The sequence below is a fragment of the Porcisia hertigi genome, chromosome 31, assembly GCF_017918235.1.
Source record: "Porcisia hertigi strain C119 chromosome 31, whole genome shotgun sequence".
NCBI classification, from domain to species: domain Eukaryota; phylum Euglenozoa; class Kinetoplastea; order Trypanosomatida; family Trypanosomatidae; genus Porcisia; species Porcisia hertigi.
The window spans coordinates 507,901-528,194 of NC_090590.1; the positions used below are offsets into that span (position 1 = coordinate 507,901).

At 55.8% G+C, this 20,294-nt stretch overlaps 6 protein-coding genes across 6 annotated transcripts; all 6 read right to left on the minus strand.

Annotated features, from left to right (window-relative positions):
• Positions 1 to 1,801: 1,801 nt before the first annotated feature.
• JKF63_03828 (uncharacterized protein) lies at positions 1,802 to 2,041 on the minus strand (the record flags this gene model as incomplete). The annotated part of the gene is made up of 1 exon (XM_067899826.1): positions 1,802 to 2,041. The coding sequence occupies one exon, from the start codon at positions 2,039 to 2,041 to the stop codon at positions 1,802 to 1,804; it is 240 nt and encodes a 79-aa protein (XP_067755032.1).
• Positions 2,042 to 3,409: 1,368 nt separating this feature from the next.
• Positions 3,410 to 5,344, minus strand: JKF63_03829 (uncharacterized protein; the record flags this gene model as incomplete). Its single annotated transcript, XM_067899827.1, has 1 exon — positions 3,410 to 5,344. One exon carries the CDS (start codon positions 5,342 to 5,344, stop codon positions 3,410 to 3,412), a length of 1,935 nt encoding a protein of 644 aa, XP_067755033.1.
• A 1,749-nt stretch (positions 5,345 to 7,093) lies between these two features.
• JKF63_03830 (uncharacterized protein) lies at positions 7,094 to 9,418 on the minus strand (the record flags this gene model as incomplete). The annotated part of the gene is made up of 1 exon (XM_067899828.1): positions 7,094 to 9,418. One exon carries the CDS (start codon positions 9,416 to 9,418, stop codon positions 7,094 to 7,096), a length of 2,325 nt encoding a protein of 774 aa, XP_067755034.1.
• Positions 9,419 to 10,409: 991 nt separating this feature from the next.
• JKF63_03831 (uncharacterized protein) lies at positions 10,410 to 11,615 on the minus strand (the record flags this gene model as incomplete). Its single annotated transcript, XM_067899829.1, has 1 exon — positions 10,410 to 11,615. One exon carries the CDS (start codon positions 11,613 to 11,615, stop codon positions 10,410 to 10,412), a length of 1,206 nt encoding a protein of 401 aa, XP_067755035.1.
• A 1,237-nt stretch (positions 11,616 to 12,852) lies between these two features.
• On the minus strand, positions 12,853 to 16,275 carry JKF63_03832 (uncharacterized protein; the record flags this gene model as incomplete). Its single annotated transcript, XM_067899830.1, has 1 exon — positions 12,853 to 16,275. The coding sequence occupies one exon, from the start codon at positions 16,273 to 16,275 to the stop codon at positions 12,853 to 12,855; it is 3,423 nt and encodes a 1,140-aa protein (XP_067755036.1).
• A 1,179-nt stretch (positions 16,276 to 17,454) lies between these two features.
• On the minus strand, positions 17,455 to 19,710 carry JKF63_03833 (uncharacterized protein; the record flags this gene model as incomplete). The annotated part of the gene is made up of 1 exon (XM_067899831.1): positions 17,455 to 19,710. The coding sequence occupies one exon, from the start codon at positions 19,708 to 19,710 to the stop codon at positions 17,455 to 17,457; it is 2,256 nt and encodes a 751-aa protein (XP_067755037.1).
• Between the last annotated feature and the right edge of the window lie 584 nt (positions 19,711 to 20,294).

A 20,294-nucleotide genomic window follows, 5' to 3' on the forward strand; every position in this document is an offset into this window, starting at 1 on the left:
CCTGACGGGACGCTGGTGTCTTCACGTAGCTGGTCCTCAGCCCACATCGAGTCCACTTGTCCGGGCCTGTATGGAGGCACGGACGACGGCGGCATGTCGTGCTGTCCCACCGTCGACATCAGCGACTCCCAGAACGCTTCGCCGGGATGCTCTTGTAGCGCCTGAACAAAGTACAGCTCTGAGACTGTGAAGCGTGCCTCCTCCGCTGCCTTGACGCCGTCGCAGAAGAGGCCAGGGTGGCCCAGGCCCTCCTTGGGCACCTGCGAGAGTGTGCTGCCCATGATCACGTAAAAGTTAATCAGAGAGGGAAGATGAAGGTGAATAGACTTATCGTGAAGAAAAGTGTTCTGGCTGAGTATTTGTGTGTTGGCATGTGTTGCTGAACCACGGGAATGGTGAAGCCGTTAACCGGATCCGAATCGGTACTGTGATGAAAGATTTGCGTCTGTCGCAGCGTTGGATGTGAAGGACCTCGGCAGAACTGCTGTGATACAAGAGAGGTTCAGCTTCTCTTTTTTTCTTTTCTGGTGGTGATGGTGTTCGAGGCGAAGGGTTACTCGTAGCGATGATACCAATGGTTTGGTGTGGTTGCCCCCTGAGCGAGTGGGGATGTACGGCGGGGAAAAAAAAGGCAGTGACTGAATGTCCCCAGAGGAGAAAAAAATTTTTTTTGTCAGGGATGGTCGATGCATTCTTCAAGGAAGGTGACGGAAAACACTGATTATCACTCATATCAACGAAATGGGCATTCAGTAGTGGAGCAGGGGGGGGCTGGCGGGCTGGCGAATCGAAGCGTGTACTCCCTCTGGGTGAACACGAATTCGTTCCGGTCGCACATGTCTGGTTGGAGGGAATGAAACAAGCCAATACGAATTCGTGGGTCTTCGAAAGGCGGTAGGAGTGGGGGGGGAGGGGGGGAAGCAAGAAGTGGGAGATACCACACGTGGGAGAAATCTTCACAACTTGTCTTTCCCCGCCCCTAACGCGACAGCACCACCACCACCACCACTCGAGGAGGGGGAAAGCTTCATAACCGCACAGGACACCAACATTTACTGGCAGATAAATTGCGTGAAACATACACACACACCACAGGAAGCATGCGCGGAATTTTATGGAGAAACGCTCCGGGACCCCGGCCCCCCCCAAAAAAAAAGAGTCGTTGAGAGGCCCTTCAAGAACTCAACCATCATGAACAGCGGACCTCGACAGTCATATAAAAAACAAGAAATTAAGCTTTAATGCGATCCAAGTAAACCCTTGGCTCCCTGGGGTGACTTTGTTTTTCTTTCCAGAGCTGGAAGTGGAAGCGGGTGTCTGGGTGGGGGGGGGGGGGGGAGACCGTGAAAAGGGAGTACCAGGGGGGCTTAAGTCGCCGGTCTGACCTGCACGCATACACACTCCGCCTTCCAACGGGCTCAACACCGCTGGGCAAAAGGCAAAACAAAAAGCAAAGGCATATGTGTAGACTGGAGAAGAAAATGTCTCACCAACGCGTTGGAACCCGCAGTGTCAGCCATCATCCCCAGGCTAACGGCAGGCCGCTGACGAGCCTACTGGCGACACACACTATGTCCCCAAAAGTGGGCCTCGCAAAGCGATCAGGTAGATACGAATTTCTCTGCTTGTGCTAAGTGTGTGTGTCCGTCTGTAGGGAGAAGGGGGGAGGCAGAAGCAGAGGCGAGAAAAACTATAAAACACACACATAAATATATATTTATATATATATATATGCACGCGTAGGGCTCACTCGCACGCGGCCTCACGCTGCTGCGAAACGCACTCCTGCGGTCAGTGTGCCTTAGATGGGCTGCTCGGTATGCTTGCCGCTTGCGGCCTGGCTCTCACCCGCCGTCATCACCACCGACCCGGGCAGGTGCAGCTCGTCGGGGCGCTTGTACGCAATGAAGAGCGCCGCAATCACGCCCACCACCGTGATGCCCAGGCACACCCACACCAGCGGGAACTCCTCCTTGGACTTCGCCGACACCACGGACAGACACGCCGCGAGGGCGGCGAGCAGCAGCTGTGCAGCGGACATGATAGTGCGGAATACGTATAGGGTTCGAGGGTTTTGTTGTTGTTCTGGAGGGGGGATTGAAAAGTCACAGGTAAGCTTCTTCAGGGATAAAAAAAAAGACAATGGAAACGTGTGGGAAAAACGAAGCGAGTGTGACCTCCGTTGAAGGTGAGCTGGAGAACTTGAAATATATAACTTTTTAAAGAAGAGCAAGGATTGGAAGGAGAGGAGTGAAAAGTTTTTTTTTCTTTTTGATCGGGGGAGAGTCAAAAAAAAAGACGATATTGTTTTACTTTCTCCCCCCCCCCCCGCCGCCGCCGCCGCCGCCGCCTTCCCGTTTCCCTCGCGGAATCGGGTCGGTTAAAGACACGGCGAAGATCTTTGACGTGCTCAAAGGCAGGATCAAAATTTCTTGCGCCTTATTCCATGAATACGGAATCGAGAGAGCACATCTGCATGGAATTGCAGAAGGTAGCCTATGAAAAGGGATGGCCAGACATGTGCATCATAAAAAGCTGTTTTCGAGGCTCCAACGCAGGGGAGGGAGGGGGGTGAAGACAAATGTGCATCCTGTAACACATATCACCTCGTACAACGCAGCTGCGCCAACTCACAGCCCTGGCGGACTCTTACCGACCCGGGAGGAGCATCAAAGTACATGAGCGGAGCGCGAAACAGGCGTACGACAGCGTCTGCCTCGCTGGAAGAAGTGTCACTCGCTTTCGATACGTATGGGGGGACCTTCCCCACGAACTGGGAGAGGGCTGTGCTCGTTAAAGGTTGTCTTTTTGTTGTTCTCGAGGATTTCCCTTGAGCACGGATGCTCTAGAAGATACGCTGCCATGTTTTTTTTTACTGCCTTCATCAAACCCACCGGCAGCAAAGCCCTCCAAGAGAGCGGCATTCGTCCGAGCAAGCAATCCCTGGAACGGCCGCCACTCGGCCCGGATGCCTTTGTGCTTGAAAACAGTGGCTACAAGCTGATGCGAATCGCTCACTGCCCTCACTCGATTATAGGGGGGGGGAGATACCTTTGATCCATCCCGGTGCGAAACACCCGTCCTTCACGTGAGCTGAGGTCGGCTGGCAGTTGTCCGCAGTCCGCGCGCAAAAGTATTTCTTTTCGCTTTTGTTTTCCAGAGCGGCTGCGGGATGCCTGCGTGTTGCCTCGCCTTCCTCGTCGGTACCCGCTGGGAGGTTGACACACTTGCGCCCTGTCAATAAAATAGCCTTGAGGAAAACCGCGTCCGCGTCGGCGAGAGCGGAGGGCTCATTCGCTGATTCGCTTCCCTGCGCTGTTTCTTGTACGCGACTCCCTGTCACATGAACTCTGCTGCGTACAACTCACTGCCTCTATGCCCGTCTGCTCAAGTACGTGGACCTTGGGTTCTAATGTTCGTGAAAGGCTGATGGGGGTGCCGGGGAGGAGGAGGACGGTGAAGGAGACGGCGGCGCCGTGGATCCATTGAGTGCCTTTGAGAACGCGCTGTACAATGACTGGACAGTTGCGTGTCGACAAGCCTTGCGTGAAACATCGATATCGACATCGGTGGCCTCGCGCGGCGGACTTGGCATCTCAGGCATGGAGAACCGCTCACCGTGGCGCACCTGCGTATGACGCAAGAAGCGATGGTGATGCGAGCAGGTGGCCAATCGAGTGTGTATACGGATGTCAAGAAAGTATAAAATGGCTTCGATGCACTTGGCGTTCTTGGCATCTTGCTCATCGGCCTGCTGGATGCCTCTGCTACCCAGGAAAAGAGCCCGGTCTCCTTCCCTCGGTGTGGGTTGTTCACCATAAGGAGGGGTATGGCTGTTGCGAACATCGCGCAGCATCACTTCAAAGTTCAGTAAATACGCAACGAGGTAACGCAGCCGCGCCATCTCTGACAGCAGCAGCCACAGCTTGTCTCGGGTGGAGAGCGTCGCGAGTGCGCCACTTGTCCTTCCACCGGTTTTCCCATCCGGTGGGGAAGAGCGAAAAGAAAAGTCAAAGATATTCGAGCGTGGACGGGCCGTGAACGCCGCAGCAACCTCAGGACGGCTCGTGACAAACCGGAAGAAATGTGTTGACCGAAGGGGCTGACACTCTACGCGGTGCTGGCGAGAGCTCGAGTAGGATGAGGCCAGTGGCCGGCGCAAAAAAAACAAAATCTCATCAAAGCTGAACAAGTCGTCGCGTAGTGCCTGGAGGGACAACGACAGCGGCTCAGCACCGCCTCGCTCATGGTCCAGCAAAATGCACCACTCATCCGTGACATCCTCACGAACGCCTTTCCCTCCCGTCTTCACAGCTAGAGACTCTAGTTTTCGCATGATGTCACGATGGTAGTTCTGTGCCGCGCCCCACAGGCGCTGCCGGAGATCCTTCTGCACTACGGGCTGCTGAAGCACCGAGACGAGAAAGTTTGCCGCCTGAGCTCGGTCCCATTGGAGACTCGTCACATCCTCTGCACGCAGCAGAGGACGGTCTTGGAGAGCCAAGTCAACACCCGGGCTCGGCAGTTTTGCCATCGGATAAACGTGCGCTTCGCCGTGCCAAGCATGAAGGATGGAGTACTCCACGATGGAGTACACCAGCGTGTGAGGCAATGTCGCCAGAACAACCAGACGCGAGCCCCCGGAGAAAAAAAGTCCAGATGGCAGGTGCGATGCGCTTGTGGGAGACTCCAAATTTTCCCGCTTCTCTCGTGCATTCAAGTGGTCGCCAGCGAAGGTTTTGGCAGCACGCCACAGGTGCCTGTAGTCCATGATACGGCGTTCGAGTGCCTTCGTCATCTGCGCTACGGTCGGCCAGGATACCACCTGGACTGTGGGTCCCTCCGCAGCAGAGGCGACAGAGGAGGCAATTGGAGAAGAGTGCATGGTGCTACGCGCAGGGCGTCCGGCGACAAACTGGGACTCAGAAGGCAGTGGATCCACGCTACTCGAGCAGGCCTCCGAGTGTGGTCGAGCTCGGCAAAGCAATCGGGGCGCATCGAGGCAATCGTAGTCGGCGCTGCGAAGTCCACGGAGATCAAAGATGTCCTCGGGACTCGCCGAAGAGAAAACGCCTGCCCGGGCAAAAATCGTTGCGTGTGAAAATGGCTGCACGCGAAGCGCCCCCAAGAGCTGCTTGCGCGCCTCTCTGTACTGCCTCTGGCGTACAGCCGCCTCGCTTACTGATATGGCCGGAGTATCAACGTCTCGACTCCTTAACGGTGACGTACCCTTGTACACAAGCTCAGAAGCGGAGACATCAGGGGCGACACCCACGCGTGCGAGATACTGCGAGACCCATGGATGAACCAAGGGGGTACATAGCAGCACCTTACTCGTTCGCATATCCCGAGCGATGGGGCTCGAATATGCACTAAATGTTGATGAAAAAAGGAACGTTAAGGTAGCGCACTTGTCAGCAGACCCTTCTCAGATAGATGTGCTGCAATCTGGCGAGACGTGGGGGGGAGGGAGGGAGGGAAGGGGGGGGGGGGTCAGACCACCGCTATGATCCACACACACACACGCACACACACTGCACTCGTTTCACGGAGGGAATTGCACAAAAAAAAAAAAATCTGCCTTCTTCTCTGGCACTGCCTCGCTCAGCTAAGGCCTCTCCGACTGTATGAAAACAGCGAATAGAAAAAAAAATGAGAGGGGGGAGGTCCAAAAGGTCGAAGAAACAGTTCAGTACCGAACATATGGCCACAGTCGCGTGTCAAGCACGGGTGTGACGGCAGTCTTCGCTTGTACTATCCGGCGAAGCATTTTGACGTTGGTAGACCACTTCGGCCTGGCACGTGGGCGCGGTTCATCCGTGGGTGCGGGGTGTGGGTGTGGGGACAGGTAAAGATAAAATGGAAAAAAAATCGCTACAAAAAAAAAGCATGACTTGGATAGCGCCTGCAGCCAAACAGTGCGAGAAAGTGGGGAATGAGAAGGGCGGGGCAGGGTTGCCGCCACATGGACATACCATTCTGTCACCTTAATTCATAAACCCCTGCTTCGCGAAAATTTACTTGAAAAGGCCTTCCACAAAACTTTTTTTTCGTCTACGTTAAATGTGCTCTTTTTCCTCACGGGGCAGTGGATTGAGGCTCCAAAGTGTCCCTCCCTCCCGTCTAGGGCATCTGCGCTGCGAAAATATTTCCACACAGCTTCCGGCATCTCAACAAAAAATCACAACGCAGAGGAAATCGTATTTCGCCGCGAGGGTCTTCGCATAACAACAACAGCAAAAAAGAAAAAAGATGTACAAGTACATAAACGTGTACACGTACACACACACGCACACAACCGTGACGGCGACCGCGACGACATAAAAAACATACTGGAACAAGAGAAAAAAGGCCGGCGATGAAAAGGGAGGAGGTGTGCTGACGGTAGACAGCATCAGAGACACAGGAAAAAAAAGAAAATGGAAAAGCCACAGCCTCCCCCCCCCCTCCCCCCTCCTCCTCCATCGCCCCGCTGTTGAAACGGGCCGGTTCGGAAGGTTCAACACACACACACGCACAATTGAGGAAATATTTTTTGTTGTTCTGCTCCCTTTATCCTGAGATTGGCGCTAAACTGGATAACGTTTGAACATACGGGAGGAAGGGGGAGTGACGCTGTTCTGCTCTCTCTCTCTCTTTTCTGTTGCTGCTTATTCGCCTCTTTGGGAATCTTCATGGGATATACCAACACACATACACACCATCTAATAACAGTCACACACACTGTCTTCAACACTCCTTCCCCCACCAAGGGGGGGGGGGTAAGGTAGGGGGGCGACGGCAAAAAAAAAGGCGGGGAAGGAAGGAGAAGGGGAACAGAGCAACACACGCCGACAAGAGAAAAAGCATCGCCAGCCGAGGCGTACACACATATATATATATATATCTATACATATACACACACACACAGGTGGTGAGAGGTATCTTCACACAGTCAGGCGTGGAAAGACAAAACGATACTCATGGAAGATAATTTGAGCATGCCTGTGCATTTCGAAACAAAAATGTACCAATGGCACACCTCAAAGATATGCGCAATCGGTGAGTCTCTAGCAACGCACACCTGGCCACCTGACCACCAGAATCTCTATGCCTACTTGCGCAGGAAGCGCAACGTCATGCGGGTGAGCTGGCTCATGCGCTTCAGCGTCGCCTCGGCATCTGAAGCTGGCGCGCCGTTTACTTCGGCGATGTACCACGAGGAAGGCTGCATCTTGAAGCTTCGATAAAAGGGATGTTGGCGCACTCGTACCTTTCGCCCGGCTGGCAAATTCATCAGACGCAGCGGTAACATCTGTGGTGCCTCGTCTGGGGTAGTGAGGCGGCCAATCGCCAATCCCCACGGCGTGTCCAAGGAGGGCCGCTCTAGCACCATCTCATTCTCTCCAAAGGCGGTGAGCTTGACATCGTTGTCAAACGTACAGGGCTCACTAAGCTCCCACTCCGGTGCGTGGGGGTGACTGCCCTCAGATTCATCCTTGCCACTTCCTGTCATCGTCGCCGTCGCGGCCTCAGTCACCTCTTCACTTTGTGTGGTAGCCTCGACAGAAGGTGAAGCCGTCCCTTGGGCATCGGCCACCGGTCGAGAAACCATCGCCCCTTGGGATACGGTAGCTTCTGCAGGCGACCCCTCTAGAACGTTGGGCTTACCTGTTGACTGCCCATCCATTTTGACGCCCTGCGCCGCAACAACGGCTGCCGCGGCTGTTGGAGCGGGTCCAACGGCACAGGCGTCCACCAGCGGTTTATCCCCCTCAATGGCCTTGTCAGCCCCGCCTGCCGCGGGCGAGATTGAGGTTGACAGGGAGGCGCGCTTCTGTAGAAATTTGATGAGTGCCACCTCCATGTGGCTTCCATCGCTGTTGTCGCTGCTCATTTTGTGGCGCAGATCCGCAGCCGATAGGCATGGCGCCTCTACAGCCGGCGTCTTTGTCGAGGAAGACTTCGGCTGTACAGCGCTGTGTGACCCGATCCGGCGCTCTTGCCCGTACTTAGGCATGACGAGCAGCTCCAGCACCACAATCTCAGCGGACTCGACCAGGAGCTGCACTTGCGTCACGTGCAGCGCCTCAACACCGTTCACGGCCAGCAGTCGCAGATGCGAGCCACACTCCTGCATAAAGCTTTTCGCGGGCTCTGACAGAAAGTGGGTCGTCGGCAATTGCCAATAAAGTTGTTCATCCACAGTAAAACCCCACTCTGCTGTGGCGCTCTGGCGGCGCAGGACGAACGTCACACGATGACCGGAGGTGCCCTCACCCCCCTGTGGGGGAGCTAAAAAGGCCACCTCTAGTGGCAGTGAACGAGCTTCCGCTTTGAAGCCGCTGGACTTCAGCAGGATCTGCACCCTCCTGCGGCCCGTTGTCGTTGAGTGTAACACCTTCAGCAGGCGCTGCTTGTAGGCCGCATAGTCCCCCTGCACCACCGAACCCACAGGCTTCTCTCCAACCTTGAGAATGAATGCACCTTGTGGCGCGGACCGGAGGAGGTCGTGCAGCTCCTTGCCTTTCTCGAAAATACGCAGGCTCACGTCGACGTCCACCAGGGCGCCCTGCTCGTTGAGCAGCAGACCCAGTGGCGTCTCTGGTTTAGGCCGAAACATGTCAATCACAACGATCCCATTCGCCTCGTCTATACTCATCTGCTTTATTTGCGTGTAGGAGATGGGTGTCGTATTCATGGTCACCTCCAAGACGAGCATCCAATCGCAGAGTTGGTAAAAGTAGTGCGGGTAAACAGGCGCCAGTCGCCGCACCGTCTCGTCAGCGCTCCTCTCGTGGACAGCACCCTTGGTGATGGGGACGGTGAGCATGATGCTGTTGTAGAGGATCACCAAGTCATCCAGGAGCGTGAGCGTCACCAAAAGCGCCGCAGTACTCGCATCAGCCTTTTCGATCCGCTTCTTGAAGAGCTCCTCCTCCAAGCGACGCCGCAGCTGCAGCATCACCAGCTCAACGCGCAGCTTCACACTCACGTAGGAGATCACGTAGAGTCCCTCAATGGCACAGTCAATCGGCACCCGCCGCGAGGAGACGCACCAGTTGAACAGCGTCACCACTGCTGATTTGTCTGCCGGTGAGACATCTTTCTTGATGTCCTCTGGGAGAGACCCGTAAAGCGCCTCGCGCAGGATATCCATCAACTCCAAGAGTATCATTCGGGGAGTGAGGGCAGCCTGTAGAACGGGACTCGACAGCTCGTTGAGACGAGCCACTATGGTACCGATTTTACGGGCGAGAAGTACCGAGTACTCATCATTGGGGCTGGCTAGATATGGTGAGGAGATAGGCGACTCCGCAAGCGGTGGCGGAGCGGCGCCGCCCAGCACTTGCAGAGCATCCTTGCTATAGATGAGATCTGCCGGCTCTTTGGTGCGGTTGAGTCGACTCAACATGTCCGTCGGCGTGATGCTGCTCATGGCTGCAGGAAACAAACCAACAGAGAGTTCAGAAGGATAAGTCGAGGAGGGAAGGGGTAGCAGTGCGGTTACGATGGTTTGCAGTGACGAAACACTGAGAACGCCTTCGTATAGAAATGAGAGTCTATGCGGCACTAGTGGGAGGGGAGGGAGAGGATTAGGGTTAGGGTGTGTACAAGAGGTGTTTGGGGCAAGGCCGGGCCGGGCCGACGACACTCAGAGATAGGCGCTCCGCAGGTTTGAGAAATCTCCGTGTACCGAGAATCGTAGATATCGAGAAGAGGAACACGCAGTGGAAAGACTGTTCTTTGAGATGGGTAGAGAGAGAGAAGTGGGGGAGAAAATTTTGAGGGAAGGGGGAGAGAAGCTCGTCGAGATGAGCCAGCCACAGGAGAGTTGGGCCTTTGCCTCACTGTACCCACCACTGGCAGCCGACAGAACTACGTGAAATGCAAAAAAAAAAAGCCGTGCCCATGGGTGAGGGAACAAGTACTCAAACACGATCCTGCCGCGAGAAGAGCTAGTGGACGCACAGTTTTGTTTACTTGAGAAGATGCATACCGCTGAGCTGAAGCGACCATGTGATGTGCCATAAACAGAAAAGAATGTCTATAAAAATATATACTGTGACGGAGGAGGTAACACAGCCCACGGCCCTGAGGGAGACCACGCACCACCTTCCCCCACCGAGAGCTGTACCAGTAGACAAGCAGTTGACAACGGGTGTACAAGACAGGAGACACACTGCACTTGGCAGTCGAACAAGAGGGTATGAAGACAGTACGCTCAATGTACACGCCGCCTCCTCCCGTGTGCGTGTGTGTATGCACCTCTCTCTGCGCACGGTATGAATGATGTGGATATCATCCATAGCCACCACGGCATTGCTACCCCATCGCAATGTGCAACACGCTGAGGGAGAGCTGCCAAACGCGAAGATCACCACCAAACACTGTCAGGTGGCCATACAACTCTTTTCGTGTTTCCCCCTTCAAAACTCCAGCTCGATAATACTGTGCTCGTCTTTTTCTGGAGAGGCCTTGCCTGAATCGAGCTCTGTCGTCTGGGGGGTTGGCATCTCTTCTATGTTCTTGGGCGTGTGGACTTGCTCGTGTCCCCCATCGCTGTGCACCTGCTTCTTTGGTTCAGAGCCAGCTGGGGCCCTCCTCGGGCGACCCCTCTTTGGTCCTTCACCTCTCTTGGCCTCAACCGACGCGACCACCGAATCCATTTTGCGAGGACGACCTCGCCGTTTCGGAATCCGCGCCACATCCTTTTCACCGCTCGCCTCGCCTACCTCTCCGCCTCCCGCGCGCGCTGCCTGCGCATCCGCAAACCAAACATCACCTGGAGTCTCCTCTGCGGCCGTCTTCTCATCCTCCACCGCATACAATGCCCTGCGCTTTCTTAATCCCCGACCGCGTGTCTGTTGAGGCTTCGCCGGCGCAAGCTCGTGAAGTTTATCCAGTGCAGCTGCGTTGATACTCTCCTCCGTGTCGGCTTCCGCGCCATCGTTGAGGGTCGAAAAGTCGACAGCCGTGTTGGACTCCCCCATCACAGCTGAGCCCGCACCAATGTGTTTCAGCAGCTTTTTCCCCGTCGCAGCGGTCTTCCGAGACGAGCCACGATCACCTCGCACTCGCTTTTTCACTTCCTTGGGCGCCTCACCAACTCCCTGGATGGTGTCCGCTTCCAGCAACTCCGTGGTGGAGATCTTTGGCTTTCGCTGGCGTCTCTTGGGAGTATCAAGAGCTTCACGTAACTCATCCTTTCTTTCCTCGATACCATCGTCGTTGTGCACAGGGACAGACACGCTGCTGTCAACCGCAGACAAGTTGCACTGCACAATCACGTCGAGGCCGCTGTCGAGCAGCTCCTGCACTGTCGCCTTGGACCGCGTAATGACGCCGTTGATGCTGATCACCTGAGCAGCACTCTTGTGTGCGAGCTGCCCGTTTCCAAAAACTCCCTGTAGAGCAGCAGACGAGCTCACGAGGTCGCCTGGCATGCCACGAACAAAGCACTGCTCATCACAGTCGATCCCAAATGTTTCTTTTCTACGCAGGCGGTGGAGGTGAAAGGTGAGCGTTCTATGGCTGCCAGCGGTGGGCACGCGCTTGTCGGGTAGCGGCATCGCCTCAATGAGTGTCGCTGAAACGACTTTGACCGCGTGAAGCGGGAGGCTGCGAAAGAGCATCCTCGACGGCGACGAGTATCACGAAGCTTCTCCTTTTGTGGTTTTGTGTTTGTTTTGTTTTGTTTTTTGCTTCACCCCTGGTGGAATAGTCTCTATGCCGGTGTTTCGCCAAGCGAGGGCAATGTGTGAATTATTTGAAGGAGCCGTCCTGTGAAATGGAAGCCTCACCTCTTGTGTGTAAAAAAAAGGGCGCCCTTCAGAATAGGAGTGGTGATGCGTGCAAGTATGGATTTGTTATTTTGAGATGTTGGCGCCCGTGCCTCATTTGCCAGAGACCGCAAAATGCCAGTATCCACACAATGAGAGGAGATGTGGATTGTGTCACTTGCCCCTCCCTCCTCCCCCTCTAGTGTGGCTATCGCGTACAAGACGGGGTTCTAGTGTTGTCTTTGTGCATCCAACAACACAAGTCAGTGAATTCGCCTCATCTTCTCTGTCGTTGAGTACGCGCCACTACGCATGTCCTCGAGACGGTCTGCATGAGTGTGCGCCTCGCTTTTTTTTTGGTCGTTGTTCGGGTGGCGGGGAAGAGGGAGGGGGGGGGGGGGGGCTGACGGTGCACTTCTTTCTGGCGATGCTGGCTGCTGTTGCCGAGGAGGCCCTCATACGCCACTTCCTGTGTCAGTTACGCTTGATGACGATTAGGCAGAGTTCAAAGGCGCAGATACAAAAGAGGGTCGAAGAGAGTTTGTATACTACCCGGCCAGGCGACAGTCAACGGAAGAGCGCATCACAACAGCGAACCACACGCACTAAATAAAGTTTCCAACGGGCTTGCATGGAAAGGATGGGAAGGGGGCACGGCGGGGGGGGGGGGCATAAATGTGAGTGAAGTGCCACAAGAAGCAAAAAAAGAGATTACAGACACACACACACACACACACACATACGATGACGTTGCAGGCATTTCGTATGTGAATTCGGAAAGGGATTGCTCACAAAGGAGGAGTGAACAGAACTCACAACCCCGGGGATACTCACACGTCAGGAAGAGAACAGCCAGTACCCAAACGACCCTTGTCACCTACAACAGGCAGCCACCGCCAACAAATCCTTCTATGAAAAACACAAACAGCCTTCCCTTCTTGTATCGTTATAAACCTCCGCGCCCCAAGACGACGACGACGACAACCGCCAATGCAAGTGACCAACGCGGAAACGTCGAGGAGGCGCTCGTGTGCGGCCGTTTCGGGAAAACCAAAAAAAAAAGCGCCTCAATGGGGTGAGCCTGAGGAGATCACCTTCGCAGTGCCCTCAGCACAAACGAGAGTTTTGTGGCACTTTTGATGGTTTCCAAAGCTTTTGTCTTGCTTGACCTCGTCATCACGGAGAGATCCTGTCCGTTCAGGCCCTCCACCACCCATTTGACTTCACCCTTCGGGCTGGCGCGCAGGGTACGAAGAAAAGGATGCCTCAGCTGATTCGCAGAAAAGGGTGGCAGCTTCGTCATGATGATGTCATCACCAGCAAAGGCCACCCTGACATTCCACGGGTTCTTCGCACTCGACCGCTCCAGCTCTAGCGTCGATCCGTCAAACATCTCGAGCCGGACATCGTTCTCGAACGTCAGCGGCTCTGCCTTGAGCAACTCGCTCAGGGACACGCGCGGGACATCGTCGACATCATTGACAGCGGAAAGAGAAGCCTTTTTGTGAGTGGCCGCCTCCTCCGCCTCCTCCGCGCCGTCGCTGCGACCTGAGCTCTCTCTCGACTCCTCCTCGCCGGCCTCGGTGGCGCTCGCCCTCGCGGAGTCGCCCTTCCGCTTCTTGGCGCCATGTGATCCGAGCTCTATGGCCACCTCCGCTGCCGTAGGCGGGAGGTCAACGAGCGGCACATCTACGGGGACAGAGGCAGTGACCTTGATGGCCGCCTCCCCCTTTTTATCACCAGTGCCCTCCTCCGCGCCCGCCACATTTTCCTGCTTCTCACCTGTCACCACCACCACCACCACAGCAGGAGCAGCAGGAGCAGCAGCAGCAGCAGCAGCAGCCGATGGCGTTGATATGACGACGCGCTTCTTTTTCGCCTGCATCTCCTTTGCCTGCTCTGTGACGACCTCCGCATCCTCGATTGCGGCATTGTCTGCGGAATCCTTGGAGAGCAGTTCTTCTGGGTCTTCCTTGGGCGCGGCATCGCCTACAGACACCTCAGCTGCATCTCTATCACCCACAACCCCCTCGTATGTCTCCTCCTCCACTACTCCTCTCCCCGGCTCGTCCTCGTTATCGCCCTCCTCAGCAAAATCAGCGCCCTTCCGTTTCCTTCGGCCGCCTCGAAGGTTCTTCTTTGATTTTTTTGCTGGCGTGTCTTCGCCTTTGGCAGAGGTCCTCTTGCGCCCACGCGTCTTTTTTGGAGGTTCCACCTCGGCGTCACCGTCAGCTGCCTCGATGCCGTGCCTCGTATCTGGCTTCGCAGCATCCGCGTCCGCAGCAGGCCCCTGCGCCCCCGTATTCCCCTCGTGATCACCGGTCAGCTCTTCGGCCTTCTCCTTATTAGAGAAGTGCTTGCCGTCTATGACACTCTGGAAGCACTCCAGAAGTGTGCGACCCGTGAAGTCTTCGCCGGCAGGGCCTGTCGCGGCAACCTCTACAGTCTCTCTCGTGTCGTCAGCGCCATGCTCATCGCCAGGCGCTCCGATCGTGGTGGTCGGCTTGGACCAGTCGTACTCCTCAAAGGTATCGAGCGCTGGCGCGTCTGCCTCCTCCACCTCTGGAGCATCAACCGCGTCGAAAGCCTCGGCCTCCAGCTCCTCTTCCTGGTTTTGCTGCTTCAGAAACTCATCTGCGATCAATGTAGCCACATCGTTGAGTTTGGCTTGTTCCGAGTCCACCTTCCCCCTGGACCTCACCTGCTCATCACCTGCTACATCCGCCTCTGTCGAGGTCACGGCTTCTCTCAGCGCTGCTGAAACTGCCGTATCCTCGGCTGGGACTTCCGGACGCTGTGCTACCGTTACGGCAGAGGAAGGCCGTTCCTCTTGTGGAGGCCGCGGTGCCACCGCCTCAAGCTGGATGTTGCCCTTCGCATCCGTAACCTGTAGATGGAGGGTGAGCAGGAGCGAACCTGTGATGAGACGCCGCATCTCCGCCATAGAGAGGTTCGTCATGTCTCGATTGTTGATCTTCTGTACACGAAGGCGGCCTCGCATGTCAAACAGAAGATTCTTGGCGGCGTTGGAGAGGTGCATACGTGGGGCGAAATCAGACAGCACGGCGGCGGCCCCTTCCACATACTTCACCTTCAGCCCCCACGAGATGGACGTTGAGGCACGCTCCATCATGAGGATGCAGCGCTGGCCGACGCCGCCCTCCCCGCCTTGGTAAGACACCTCGAACAACACCTCGCGTGGCACCGTTAAATCGGCCTGCTTTCGCTTCTCAATGAGAAGGTGCAACGTCTTGGTGTTTTGTGTAAGGCTACTGCGCAGCTTTTGCATGATATCATCCCCGTTGGCAGGGACCCCCCCGTCGCTCAGGTGGACAGAACGTATGCGGCGTCGGTTTACCTCGTAAATGGCTAAGCCGCCAGCCTCACCCGACTGCTGCTGAACAGCGTTGTAGAGGCGCTCCGCAGCCTCGCTGGAGTTGCGCACCTCATTCTCCAGGCCCACAAGAAGACCCTGGGCGTTCACAAGAAGTCCCCAGCGCTGTGCCGCATCGGCGCGCTCCAGCTTCAACTGCCCCGTAAAAGCGTCGTAATCGATCACCTTTGCAAACGCCCTCGGGGTCGCTTCGGGCGGCGTTGCAGCCACCGCAGGAGCTTGGGCTGTCGCCAGAGCGCTTTCATCTGGGGTCAAAGAGGCAGTTGCGGTAGCGGCTGCAAGTAGCGCGCGTCGATCAGCGTCCACAGCAACCACCCAGCGCAGCACCTTGTAGAAGGCCTCCTCCACTATCTTGGCAGAGATGGCATTGGCCGCCGGAGTGCGAGCCATGTCCACCTCGGACGGGTCGCTCTGCGGCTGCCGGCGCTGTCTCTGCGACGCAGTGTCGATACTGTGGTATGCCGTCTGCACATCGCGGACGAGCTGCGCCATGTCTCGCAGGTTGTTCTCAGTCGCACGCAGCGCGGCGCGCTCTTTTTCAGAGCGCTTGCGGTGCACCACTGGGTCCAATTCCTGCTGAATGCGCTCTTCTAACATGCACAAAAAGGACGTGAGAAGCTCATTCGACGTGCCCTCGCTGAGGCAATGCGCTAGAGCCACAACCGCCTTCGCCGGGGCGTTGTGGTGAGCCAGAAAGAACTCGAGCTGTGGCATAAACGGGTCGGCCTCGCTGTCGGTGAGGAGATGCCGCAGCACCGCCGAATCCTTCTGAACGGCAAGGGAGGCGCAAACGTGATAGAGCGCAGCCTCCAGCTCATATAGCAGCTCCTTTGGAGTGTAGGAGGGGTGAGACTCTATTGGTGTGCGCAGTTTTGTGAGGAGGATGCCCTGCAGGCGGTGAAGCTCAGTGACGAGGGTGCGGTCGTACTGGGAATTGGCGACGATACGCCGCGTCTGGGCATCGTACACCATAAATGGCGCGGTGAATCTCTCCCGCATCCGCACCATCTCGGCGTGGGTGTGGGTGTGGGTGTGGGAGTTGGGAGTCGCAGACATGGGGCTCATACTCTGCACAGAAGTAGAGCTTCTCACATGCACCGCGTGGTGCGATGCCTCCATCGGAGCGTTCCTGGCTAATGCGTTCTCGCAAGACATGACAAAGGGGGTGGGGTGGGGTGGGGGGAAGAAGGGAGGGGGGGGGGGAGGGTCCACGGAAAGGGGCCCACGACAGAGTAAAAAGGACAAGCCTTCGATATGTATTCAATGTCTATGGATGTGTCGATGTATCGGTTTGTTCACGAGGGTGTGCGTACTGTGAGTGGGGAGAGAACTTGGTGAGCTTGCTAGCTTTTGTCAGCGGGCACGTCTCTGATAGAAGAAGTAATACGCTTTCAGCCTCGCTCTCTCTTGTGGGTGATCGGGGGTGATCCACTAAGTTCGAGAGAGAGAGCCACAAGGCGACCCCACTTGGTAGACCAGCAACACTAATCAGTAACAGCCAAAGACAGACAAAATAAAAACAAACAACAAAAAAGGAAGATGCAGTTTTTCGTCAATTAAGAAAAGGTTGCGCTTACAAAGAGCTCAGCGGCAATACCCCCTCCCCTCCCCACCCCTCTCCCATTTCACATGCACGCACGCACACACGCGCGCGCGTTCAGAAAACAGGAGAGATGATTTCACAGCCCCCTGCACGCCCTTTTTTTCTGTCTTGCAGTCATTCTCAGAATTGACCCCGCGACTGAGCCCCCCTTTTTTCTCCCCGAATCAGATAATGGAGTTCAGCTCAAGCATGGGGGAGAGAAAGGGGGGAGGGGAGGGGAGGGGAGAGGGAGGGGGGCTTTGAAACATTCGGCCAAGCACACAAGGAAATGAAAGCCAAGCTACACTTTTGAAAATAAATAAATATATATATATATATATATATATATATATGTGTGTGTGTACATATATATACGAGATGCGCACGTATGGGCGAAGGGCGTTACGATGACACCCAGACCCAAGAACGGTACGACTCTCGTTTGACGCGAGTGCGTTTGCGTATGTCGTTGCGCAGCCTGTCGTCAATAGGAGTCTCCTTCCCCATTTTTTTTGTTGTTTGTTTGTTTGTAGTGGTGGTTTCTTCTTTCCCCCTTGACTATTGTTATTCGAAATATTTTTTTTTATAATTTTAAAACGGACGTTTCAATTGATCGGGTGCCGCCGCTCGATGGCAGCGCGTGCACCAACCACAGGGCAAAACCCCAAGAGAACGACGTTACAAGCCCACACATGGCGGTATACTGAATGCACACATCATGCAACATTGTCGGCAACGTGCTCTTCGGGAACCTCACCAATGATGTTCTCTTTGGCGAACGCTTTGTAGGCGCGGCGTTCTGCGTCCTGCTTCTGTCGAGCAGCACGGTAGTAGTCCTCCTTGGGACGAAAGACTGTGTCCTTGAGGCGGAGGTCGAGCAGCGGCAACTCCGTGTAACCAAACTCCTCTGCGACCTTCTCCAGGTTCACCCTGGTCTCGTCGTACACGTCACGCGGTCCAATGGTGCTATAGACGCGCATGGTGGCCTTGTAGGCGTAATAGGCTGCGTTCTGGACAGCAAACAACTTTTTGTTCATTGACTTGAGCTTTTCACCGACAAGGTGGTGGCGACCACCCGCTTGTGCGTTGAGCTCGCGGAATTCAAGGCGGTAGCGGCTGGCCCCCTCTTGGCGCAAGTGACGCAGCGCCCCAGTAACCTCGTTCGGCCGCAACAGAAGCAGAATATGTGTGTAGTTCACCCCGGCAAAAGACCCCGCCTTGATATTCGGAGAGTGCGCTTCAGTATCAGTAGACACGGTGCCGTCTCGGCTCACCCTCTTCGCTGCGGCGGGGGCCGGCGGAGGGGACGTGCTGCGCTTGCGTTGGCGAGCTGTTCTCTCCCGGCGCACGACGAGCTCGGATGCCAGGGACGACAGGGTGCCTTCTTTGCCATCACTCATGTTGGCCCCAATCGCGGAGGGCGTGAGTACATCCGCAATGAATTGGTTGTAGTTGAGGATATCAGGAATGATATCATACTGAAGAAAAACCGAGCCGCGACGCGGCACCAGCCCATGGCAAGATAGGAGCACCGCCGCTGTCTTGCCACCCTTCCCTGACTCCACCGTCGAGTCGAAGGCGACGCACAGCCGCTCGCGGTCAGCGCTGGTGTGCATGTTCGTATACGCGCTGGCGCCTTCGTAATCGCTCAGTAGCTCAATATACGGTGGCAGTTCACCCAGAAAAGAGTAGAGTGTGTCGTAGAGGAAGGTGACACACTCGCGCGTGGCGACGTGCACAACAATCCCGCGGTTTGGCGCCAGACCTTTTAGCAGAGCAAAGAGAAACTGGAAGCGATGCGTTCCCTGTGCCACAGCGTAGTGCACTGTAACAGGTGATCGAAGAGTCGCCACAGCGTGGGAGACGGCGGCGGCAGTGGGCTTACTCACACCGCCCTCACTCTTACCCGAACCGCTCTCTATTCGTAGTGTTGTGAGGAGATCCAGCTCCGGCTCAGTGAGCCAACTTTGATCTGCCGCCAGAACAGCAATGGCCGCAACGTGGCTGAGGCAGCTCCACCGCTGTGCATTGAGGGCGAGGGGTGACACGTTCGTGGACAAAGACGACGCCGTATGGTTTCCTTTCAGTGTGTAAAGGAGCGACCCGCTGTGCGCTGGTGCATGACGGAGCAGAAGTGCGCAGCTGCCAATGAACTTCCAAATAGCGCTACGCCGGTCCACCGCCAGGAACGCTGCAGGGGTCGCCACCACCACCACCACGCCTGTGAGCGCCGACGGTTCCTCTGCCGATTCGTTCTTCGGTGGCGCCTCGTTGCCCTTCAGCGAGTTGGACTGTGTCCTGCGCCGCCTCCCAGACGGTGTCTCCGAAGCGGAAGTCTTTTTTTTAGAGTTGTCACCTCCGCTGGCACCGTTCCCGATACATGGGAACGATGGGTACCGGCAGGCGCTGTCATCGCTAAGCAGGAGAACAGTTAGCCCGTAGCGTCCCTTCAGGTCCTCCGTCACCCCCACCGCCTCACGGTTCGTGTCGACCAGGACAAAGAGGTGAGCGCCTTCTCCAGTAGTGTTACAACTTGTGTTGTACTCGGTAGCACGCCGTGCAGCGAGTTCCAGAGCCGACAACGCAAGCGTATCCACCGCCGCCTTCATGTCCACCACCTTCGCACGCGTAACTGCCAAGGCCTTCTCACCAGTCTTTGGATCCTCCGTACGGCTGGAAGAGCAAGAGGAGCCCGGGGCGGCGAGTGCTGCCACCAGCGTCATTTGTGTGCGGGAAAGCCTAGTTGTCGCTCCGCTGGAGAGACGACCTTCTAAGTAGGTCATAACTGAAGAAGAGAGCGATCCCTGAACCTTTGTCGATACAGTCGAGTCCGTGCCGTTGGCTGCAAGTGCCGCCGCCCCCTGCCGAGAAGCGAGCACGGGAACGACATGCTTGGCTTGCTTCGCCTTTGCGAGCTTTTCTCCTTCCTTGCCTAAGTAACTTTTCAAGTGACGGAGGCCTCGCGTGTCCATTTGAGAAATAAAACAATGTGCACTAGCGCTGCGTTTATGTGTGTTGAAGTAGGTGACGAGGGGCACTGAAGTAAAACCATTGAAAGGGGGAGGAGGGAGGGGAGGGGGGAGGGGAAAGAGCAAGCAGGCGCACAGATGAGTGACAAGCCCAACAGAAAAAGTAGAAAAAAAAGAGAAAGGGGGGAGAAAGTAGGAATAAGGACGGGGGTAAAGATATTCATGGAGACACGCAGTAGAAGGGGGGGGGGGGGCAGGACACACAGCAAATCCTCCTAAACGAAAAGACTTCAAAGTCGACTCGCCTGCACGAATGCCGGACACTTCAGTTTTTCTTTTTTATGCATTGATACAGAAGTAGGGGGGAGAGAGTGAAAAAAAAGGATCACTGTGAATAAACAAGGAGGCTCAACAGCAGCACCGGCACGTGCGTGAGCATGTGTGCTGCGGCTCTCTTTTCCCTTTTCCAGTCCTCCGCCACAGCCGCGGTACCACTGGGGAGAGAGTGAACGACAGATATCCCTCTGACTCGCATCGCAGTGCGTGGTTTGTAGTTTTGTCTGCTTATTTCCCCCTGCCACTCCCCC